The sequence below is a fragment of the Coregonus clupeaformis genome, unplaced genomic scaffold, assembly GCF_020615455.1.
Source record: "Coregonus clupeaformis isolate EN_2021a unplaced genomic scaffold, ASM2061545v1 scaf0170, whole genome shotgun sequence".
Lineage (NCBI taxonomy): Eukaryota > Metazoa > Chordata > Actinopteri > Salmoniformes > Salmonidae > Coregonus > Coregonus clupeaformis.
The window spans coordinates 525001-535000 of NW_025533625.1; the positions used below are offsets into that span (position 1 = coordinate 525001).

At 41.1% G+C, this 10000-nt stretch overlaps 1 protein-coding gene across 1 annotated transcript in view; it reads right to left on the bottom strand.

The window, feature by feature from the left end:
• Positions 1 to 10000, bottom strand: part of LOC121562754 (protein FAM184B) — a gene marked incomplete at its 3' end in the record, with an annotated part of 42957 nt that overhangs the window by 12469 nt on the left and 20488 nt on the right. Inside the window, exons 9-11 of the mRNA XM_045213917.1 lie at positions 3622 to 3788; positions 802 to 919; positions 542 to 658 (exon numbers count right to left, since the gene is read on the bottom strand). Coding sequence (XP_045069852.1) covers positions 542 to 658; positions 802 to 919; positions 3622 to 3788 — 402 coding nt within the window. The remainder of the gene's footprint in view (positions 1 to 541; positions 659 to 801; positions 920 to 3621; positions 3789 to 10000) is intronic.

Sequence of the window (10000 nt, forward strand, 5' to 3'; positions counted from 1 at the left end):
TGTGAGTGACAGTGTGTGCGAGTGACAGTGTGTGTGAGTGACAGTGTGTGTGAGTGACTGTGTGTGTGAGTGAGTGACCGTGTGTGTGAGTGTGAGTGACAGTGTGTGTGAGTGACAGTGTGTGTGAGTGACAGTGTGTGTGAGTGTGAGTGACTGTGTGTGTGAGTGACTGTGTGTGTGAGTGACTGTGTGTGTGAGTGACAGTGTGTGTGAGTGACAGTGTGTGTGTGTGTGAATGACAGTGTGTGTGAGTGACTGTGTGTGTGAGTGAGTGACCGTGTGAGTGTGTGTGAGTGACAGTGTGTGTGAGTGACAGTGAGTGACAGTGTGTGTGAGTGACAATGTGTGTGAGTGACAGTGTGTGTGAGTGACAGTGTGTGAGTGTGTGTGAGCGTGAGTGTGAGTGTGTGAGTGACAGTGTGTGTGAATGTGTGAGTTAGTGAGTGACTGTGTGTGTGAGTGACTGTGTGTGTGAGTGAGTGAGTGACCGTGTGAGTGACAGTGTGTGTGAGTGACAGTGTGTGTGAATGTGAGTCAGTACCTGCAGCTGCTCTCTCAGTCTCTGGTTCATGTCTCTGGTCTCCTGCACCTCCATTCGCAGCCTGTCAATCTCACTGTCGTCATGGTGATCCTCTGCTGGCCCCGCCTTCCTCTCCACCTACAACAGGAAGTTAGCTCAGTCAAACAGGAAATTATTCAACTGTCTTGTTAGTTTGAGGGTTAGGTCAGATCCTAGATCTGTGGTTAGTGAAGAGCTACGTGACCATCTGTGATTGGAGATTAGCTAGTTGAGGAGATTACCTGTGATTGTAGATCGGCTAGTTGAGTCTGCAGCTCCTGCTCTCTCTGGTTGCTCGTGGCAACAGCCGCATCAAGCTCCGCCTTAAACTCCGCCCTCAGGCGCTCCTCACACTCTGCCCTGGAGACGCACATACTCAATATGTAAAACTGTGTGAAACTTCTGACACTGCAGAATATAAGTCTATTCGCCTTATGACCCGTGGCAACAAAGGCGCATCCAATTTGTTGCGATTGTTTTCCTACTTCCGGCCCATCCACAAACAAACAAAACATTGTTAAATATGATTTACATTTGTCAAAACTATTAAATAACGTGCACAGAATTTGAAAGATATATGTTTAATTCTATATTGAGGAAAATTATTGAAAAAATTAAAACGTTTGTTTTCACGTAGCATAAGCTCTCAGAAATCAACATTCATTAGCATTAGCATTCTCATAGAGAATGACTGGCGGTGTTAGCTCGTTAGCTTCGTGGCACAACAGATTGCAAATATCCTAATGTTATCGTCATAAAACATTTCGCCACCGTCTCTGTCTTTTGTCATTGATATTCTGTGTCTAACAACATTGCCATTTCAAGCATTGATCTTTGATTGAAAAGGGATACAGACTATGTATAATGACCATTAGATACGATCTAATATGCTAACTAGCTAACACCGGCAGTCATTCTCTATGAGAATGCTAATGCTAATGAACGTAGGCCTTCAAGTGCTTATATTACGTGAAAGAAATCCGTACAGTTATGAATATAACTACTGTTCCCTGTAGGAGGAAATGGGGTATAACTTACTATGGGGAGTCAACGACCAATCATATTCACCTGAAGAAAACTAAAAACACATTGACTCCCCACAGTATGTTATACCGAGTGACCGACTGAAAGGGAACTTTTTGATTCTTTCAATCATTTTCCTCAACATAGAATTAACATACAGTGGCTTGCGAAAGTATTCAACCCCTTGGCATTTTTCCTATTTTATTGCCTTACAACCTGGAATTAAAATGGATTTTTTTGGGGTTTGTATAATTTGTTTTACACAACATGCCTACCACTTTGAATAAAAGTTTCACAATAAAATATTTTTTTATTGTGAAACAAACAAGAAATAAGACAAAAAAACAGAAGACTTGAGCATGCATAACTATTCACCCCCCCCAAAGTCAATACTTTGTAGAGCCACCTTTTGCAGCAATTACAGCTGCAAGTCTCTTGGGGTATGTCTCTATAAGCTTGGCACATCTAGCCACTGGGATTTTTGCCCATTCTTCAAGGCAAAACTGCTCCAGCTCCTTCAAGTTGGATGGGTTCCGCTGGTGTACAGCAATCTTTAAGTCATACCACAGATTCTCAATTGGATTGTGGTCTGGGCTTTGACTAGGCCTTTCCAAGACATTTAAATGTTTCCCCTTAAACCACTCGAGTGTTGCTTTAGCAGTATGCTTAGGGTCATTGTCCTGCTGGAAGGTGAACCTCTGTCCCAGTCTCAAATCTCTGGAAGACTGAAACAGGTTTCCCTCAAGAATTTCCCTGTATTTAGCGCCATCCATCATTCCTTCAATTCTGACCAGTTTCCCAGTCCCTGCCAATGAAAAACATCCCCACAGCATGATGCTGCCACTACCATGCTTCACTGTGGGGATGGTGTTCTCGGGGTGATGAGAGGTGTTGGGTTTGCGCCAGACATAGCGTTTTCCTTGATATCCAAAAAGCTCGATTTTAGTCTCATCTGACCAGAGTACCTTCTTCTGTATGTTTGGGGAGCCTCCCATATGCCTTTTGGCGAACATCAAACGTGTTAGCTTATTTTTTTATTTAAGCAATGGCTTTTTTCTGGCCACTCTTCCGTAAAGCCCAGCTCTGTGGAGTGTATGGCTTAAAGTGGTCCTATGGACAGATACTCCAATCTCTGCTGTGGAGCTTTGCAGCTCCTTCAGGGTTATCTTTGGTCTCTTTGTTGCCTCTCTGATTAATGCCCTCCTTGCCTGGGCCGTGAGTTTTGGTGGGCGGCCCTCTCTTGGCAGGTTTGTTGTGGTGCCATATTCTTTCCATTTTTTAATAATGGATTTAATGGTGCTCCGTGGGATGTTCAACGTTTCTGATATTTTTTATAACCCAACCCTGATCTGTACTTCTCCATAACTTTGTCCTTGACCCTTTGGAGAGCTCCTTGGTCTTCATGGTGCAGCTTGCTTGGTGGTGCCCCTTGCTTAGTGGTGTTGCAGACTCTGGGGCCTTTCAGAACAGGTGTATATATACTGAGATCATGTGACAGATCATGTGACACTTAGATTGCACACAGGTGGACTTTATTTAACTAATTATGTGACTTCTGAAGGTAATTGGTTGCACCAGATCTTATTTAGGGGCTTCATAGCAAAGGGGGTGAATACATATGCACGCACCACTTTTCCATTATTTATTTGTTAGATTCTTTTTTCATTTCACTTCACCAATTTGGACTATTTTGTGTATGTCCATTACATGAAATCCCAATAAAAATCAATTTAAATTACAGGTTGTAATCCAACAAAATAGGAAAAACGCCAAGGGGGATGAAAACTTTTGCAAGGCACTTTATCTTTCAAATTCGGTGCACGTTATTTAATAGTTTTGCCAAATTTCATTCATATTTAATGACGTTTTGCTTGTTTGTGAATGGGCTGAAAGTAGGAAAACAATCGTGTTGGATCTAGGTTGAAGATCTAGGTTGAGAATCTAGATTGAAGATCTAGCGTTGGATCAGGAACTGGCTCATGTGGGCGGGGCATCATAAGGTGAATAGTGTTGTCGTCGTCTAAAGTTTTCCAACCTACCGGATTCTCTCGTCAGTTTTCTCTTGGCCGTGTTCTAGAACGTTTCTGTCTGTGTTCTCTTGGGTCCGCTGGTTGAACTCTAGAACCTTCTCCTCCAGTCTCTGTTTGTCTGTTCTCAGGCCTGTCATCTCTCTCTGGTAACTCTCTCTCTGCCGCTCCATCTCTTCCTGACACACACAACCACACACACACACACACACACACACACACACACACACACACACACACACACACACACACACACACACACAACCACCCACACACACACACACACACACACACACACACCACACACACACACAACCACACAACCACACACACACACACACACATAACCACACACACACACAACCACACACAACCACACACACACACACAACACACACACACACAACCACACACAACCACACACACACACACATAACCACACACACACACAACCACACACACACCATCCATCACACACACCATCCATCACACACACAACCACACACACACCATCCATCACACACACCATCCATCACACACAGCAGAGATTGAAAAACCAATCAACACTAATCCACGATTTAGACACCAATCTGTTCAATTTAAGTGTGTGTGTGTGTGGTTGTGTGTGTGGTTGTGTGTGTGTGTGGTTGTGTGTGTGTGTGTAGGGCTGGACAATGATCGTATAATTGTGTAACCGACAATTATGGACAATAAGCGTGAAGGTCAGTCCCAGTCCAGTGTATTCATTAGGTCAGTCCTAGTCCAGTGTATTCATTAGGTCAGTCCTAGTCCAGTGTATTCATTAGGTCAGTCCTAGTTCAGTGTATTCATTAGGTCAGTCCTAGTCCAGTGTATTCATTAGGTCAGTCCTAGTTCAGTGTATTCATTAGGTCAGTTCAGTGTATTCATTAGGTCAGTCCTAGTTCAGTGTATTCATTAGGTCAGTCCTAGTTCAGTGTATTCATTAGGTCAGTCCCAGTCCAGTGTATTCATTAGGTCAGTCCCAGTTCAGTGTATTCATTAGGTCAGTCCCAGTTCAGTGTATTCATTAGGTCAGTCCTAGTTCAGTGTATTCATTAGGTCAGTTCAGTGTATTCATTAGGTCAGTCCTAGTCCAGTGTATTCATTAGGTCAGTCCTAGTTCAGTGTATTCATTAGGTCAGTCCTAGTCCAGTGTATTCATTAGGTCAGTCCAGTGTATTCATTAGGTCAGTCCTAGCTCAGTGTATTCATTAGGTCAGTCCCAGTTCAGTGTATTCATTAGGTCAGTCCCAGTTCAGTGTATTCATTAGGTCAGTCCTAGTTCAGTGTATTCATTAGGTCAGTTCAGTGTATTCATTAGGTCAGTCCTAGTTCAGTGTATTCATTAGGTCAGTTCAGTGTATTCATTAGGTCAGTCCTAGTTCAGTGTATTCATTAGGTTAGTTCAGTGTATTCATTAGGTCAGTTCAGTGTATTCATTAGGTCAGTTCAGTGTATTCATTAGGTCAGTCCTAGTTCAGTGTATTCATTAGGTCAGTTCAGTGTATTCATTAGGTCAGTCCTAGTTCAGTGTATTCATTAGGTTAGTTCAGTGTATTCATTAGGTCAGTCCTAGTCCAGTGTATTCATTAGGTCAGTCCTAGTTCAGTGTATTCATTAGGTCAGTTCAGTGTATTCATTAGGTCAGTTCAGTGTATTCATTAGGTCAGTTCAGTGTATTCATTAGGTCAGTCCTAGTTCAGTGTATTCATTACGTCAGTTCAGTGTATTCATTAGGTCAGTTCAGTGTATTCATTAGGTCAGTTCAGTGTATTCATTAGGTCAGTCCTAGTTCAGTGTATTCATTAGGTCAGTCCTAGTTCAGTGTATTCATTAGGTCAGTCCTAGTTCAGTGTATTCATTAGGTCAGTCCTAGTTCAGTGTATTCATTAGGTCAGTTCAGTGTATTCATTAGGTCAGTTCAGTGTATTCATTAGGTCAGTCCTAGTTCAGTGTATTCATTAGGTCAGTCCTAGTTCAGTGTATTCATTAGGTCAGTCCAGTGTATTCATTAGGTCAGTCCTAGTTCAGTGTATTCATTAGGTCAGTCCCAGTTCAGTGTATTCATTAGGTCAGTCCTAGTTCAGTGTATTCATTAGGTCAGTCCCAGTTCAGTGTATTCATTAGGTCAGTCCTAGTTCAGTGTATTCATTAGGTCAGTCCCAGTTCAGTGTATTCATTAGGTCAGTCCTAGTTCAGTGTATTCATTAGGTGAGTTCAGTGTATTCATTAGGTCAGTCCTAGTTCAGTGTATTCATTAGGTCAGTTCAGTGTATTCATTAGGTCAGTCCCAGTCCAGTGTATTCATTAGGTCAGTCCTAGTTCAGTGTATTCATTAGGTCAGTTCAGTGTATTCATTAGGTCAGTTCAGTGTATTCATTAGGTCAGTTCAGTGTATTCATTAGGTCAGTCCTAGTTCAGTGTATTCATTAGGTCAGTCCTAGTTCAGTGTATTCATTAGGTCAGTCCTAGTTCAGTGTATTCATTAGGTCAGTCCTAGTTCAGTGTATTCATTAGGTCAGTTCAGTGTATTCATTAGGTCAGTTCAGTGTATTCATTAGGTCAGTCCTAGTTCAGTGTATTCATTAGGTCAGTCCTAGTCCAGTGTATTCATTAGGTCAGTCCTAGTTCAGTGTATTCATTAGGTCAGTCCTAGTTCAGTGTATTCATTAGGTCAGTCCTAGTTCAGTGTATTCATTAGGTCAGTTCAGTGTATTCATTAGGTCAGTCCTAGTTCAGTGTATTCATTAGGTCAGTCCAGTGTATTCATTAGGTCAGTCCTAGTTCAGTGTATTCATTAGGTCAGTCCCAGTTCAGTGTATTCATTAGGTCAGTCCCAGTTCAGTGTATTCATTAGGTCAGTCCTAGTTCAGTGTATTCATTAGGTCAGTCCTAGTTCAGTGTATTCATTAGGTCAGTTCAGTGTATTCATTAGGTCAGTCCTAGTTCAGTGTATTCATTAGGTCAGTTCAGTGTATTCATTAGGTCAGTCCTAGTCCAGTGTATTCATTAGGTCAGTTCAGTGTATTCATTAGGTCAGTCCTAGTTCAGTGTATTCATTAGGTCAGTCCTAGTTCAGTGTATTCATTAGGTTAGTCCTAGTTCAGTGTATTCATTAGGTCAGTTCAGTGTATTCATTAGGTCAGTTCAGTGTATTCATTAGGTCAGTCCTAGTTCAGTGTATTCATTAGGTCAGTCCTAGTTCAGTGTATTCATTAGGTCAGTTCAGTGTATTCATTAGGTCAGTCCTAGTTCAGTGTATTCATTAGGTCAGTCCAGTGTATTCATTAGGTCAGTCCTAGTTCAGTGTATTCATTAGGTCAGTCCCAGTTCAGTGTATTCATTAGGTCAGTCCCAGTTCAGTGTATTCATTAGGTCAGTCCTAGTTCAGTGTATTCATTAGGTCAGTTCAGTGTATTCATTAGGTCAGTTCAGTGTATTCATTAGGTCAGTCCTAGTTCAGTGTATTCATTAGGTCAGTCCTAGTTCAGTGTATTCATTAGGTCAGTTCAGTGTATTCATTAGGTCAGTTCAGTGTATTCATTAGGTCAGTTCAGTGTATTCATTAGGTCAGTCCTAGTTCAGTGTATTCATTAGGTCAGTCCTAGTTCAGTGTATTCATTAGGTCAGTCCTAGCTCAGTGTATTCATTAGGTCAGTCCTAGTTCAGTGTATTCATTAGGTCAGTCCAGTGTATTCATTAGGTCAGTTCAGTGTATTCATTAGGTCAGTCCTAGTTCAGTGTATTCATTAGGTCAGTTCAGTGTATTCATTAGGTCAGTCCCAGTTCAGTGTATTCATTAGGTCAGTTCAGTGTATTCATTAGGTCAGTTCAGTGTATTCATTAGGTCAGTTCAGTGTATTCATTAGGTCAGTTCAGTGTATTCATTAGGTCAGTCCTAGTTCAGTGTATTCATTAGGTCAGTCCTAGTTCAGTGTATTCATTAGGTCAGTTCAGTGTATTCATTAGGTCAGTCCTAGTTCAGTGTATTCATTAGGTCAGTCCTAGTTCAGTGTATTCATTAGGTCAGTCCTAGCTCAGTGTATTCATTAGGTCAGTCCTAGTTCAGTGTATTCATTAGGTCAGTCCAGTGTATTCATTAGGTCAGTCCTAGTTCAGTGTATTCATTAGGTCAGTTCAGTGTATTCATTAGGTCAGTCCCAGTTCAGTGTATTCATTAGGTCAGTTCAGTGTATTCATTAGGTCAGTTCAGTGTATTCATTAGGTCAGTTCAGTGTATTCATTAGGTCAGTCCTAGTTCAGTGTATTCATTAGGTCAGTCCTAGTTCAGTGTATTCATTAGGTCAGTTCAGTGTATTCATTAGGTCAGTCCTAGTTCAGTGTATTCATTAGGTCAGTCCTAGTTCAGTGTATTCATTAGGTCAGTTCAGTGTATTCATTAGGTCAGTCCTAGTTCAGTGTATTCATTAGGTCAGTTCAGTGTATTCATTAGGTCAGTCCTAGTTCAGTGTATTCATTAGGTCAGTCCTAGTCCAGTGTATTCATTAGGTCAGTCCTAGTTCAGTGTATTCATTAGGTCAGTCCTAGTTCAGTGTATTCATTAGGTCAGTCCTAGTCCAGTGTATTCATTAGGTCAGTTCAGTGTATTCATTAGGTCAGTCCTAGTTCAGTGTATTCATTAGGTCAGTCCTAGTTCAGTGTATTCATTAGGTCAGTCCTAGTTCAGTGTATTCATTAGGTCAGTTCAGTGTATTCATTAGGTCAGTCCTAGTTCAGTGTATTCATTAGGTCAGTTCAGTGTATTCATTAGGTCAGTCCTAGTTCAGTGTATTCATTAGGTCAGTCCAGTGTATTCATTAGGTCAGTCCTAGTCCAGTGTATTCATTAGGTCAGTCCTAGTTCAGTGTATTCATTAGGTCAGTCCTAGTTCAGTGTATTCATTAGGTCAGTCCTAGTTCAGTGTATTCATTAGGTCAGTCCTAGTTCAGTGTATTCATTAGGTCAGTTCAGTGTATTCATTAGGTCAGTCCTAGTTCAGTGTATTCATTAGGTCAGTCCTAGTTCAGTGTATTCATTAGGTCAGTCCTAGTTCAGTGTATTCATTAGGTCAGTCCTAGTTCAGTGTATTCATTAGGTCAGTTCAGTGTATTCATTATGTCAGTCCTAGTTCAGTGTATTCATTAGGTCAGTCCTAGTTCAGTGTATTCATTAGGTCAGTCCTAGTTCAGTGTATTCATTAGGTCAGTCCTAGTTCAGTGTATTCATTAGGTCAGTCCTAGTTCAGTGTATTCATTAGGTCAGTTCAGTGTATTCATTAGGTCAGTCCTAGTTCAGTGTATTCATTAGGTCAGTTCAGTGTATTCATTATGTCAGTCCTAGTTCAGTGTATTCATTAGGTCAGTCCTAGTTCAGTGTATTCATTAGGTCAGTCCTAGTTCAGTGTATTCATTAGGTCAGTCCTAGTTCAGTGTATTCATTAGGTCAGTCCTAGTTCAGTGTATTCATTAGGTCAGTCCTAGTTCAGTGTATTCATTAGGTCAGTCCTAGTTCAGTGTATTCATTAGGTCAGTCCTAGTTCAGTGTATTCATTAGGTCAGTTCAGTGTATTCATTAGGTCAGTCCTAGTTCAGTGTATTCATTAGGTCAGTTCAGTGTATTCATTAGGTCAGTCCTAGTTCAGTGTATTCATTAGGTCAGTTCAGTGTATTCATTAGGTCAGTCCTAGTTCAGTGTATTCATTAGGTCAGTCCTAGTTCAGTGTATTCATTAGGTCAGTCCTAGTTCAGTGTATTCATTAGGTCAGTCCTAGTCCAGTGTATTCATTAGGTCAGTCCTAGTTCAGTGTATTCATTAGGTCAGTCCTAGTTCAGTGTATTCATTAGGTCAGTCCTAGTTCAGTGTATTCATTAGGTCAGTTCAGTGTATTCATTAGGTCAGTTCAGTGTATTCATTAGGTCAGTCCTAGTTCAGTGTATTCATTAGGTCAGTCCCAGTTCAGTGTATTCATTAGGTCAGTCCTAGTTCAGTGTATTCATTAGGTCAGTCCTAGTTCAGTGTATTCATTAGGTCAGTTCAGTGTATTCATTAGGTCAGTCCTAGTTCAGTGTATTCATTAGGTCAGTCCTAGTTCAGTGTATTCATTAGGTCAGTCCTAGTTCAGTGTATTCATTAGGTCAGTCCTAGTCCAGTGTATTCATTAGGTCAGTCCTAGTTCAGTGTATTCATTAGGTCAGTCCTAGTTCAGTGTATTCATTAGGTCAGTCCTAGTTCAGTGTATTCATTAGGTCAGTTCAGTGTATTCATTAGGTCAGTCCTAGTTCAGTGTATTCATTAGGTCAGTCCTAGTTCAGTGTATTCATTAGGTCAGTTCAGTGTATTCATTAGGTCAGTTCAGTGTATTCATTAGGTC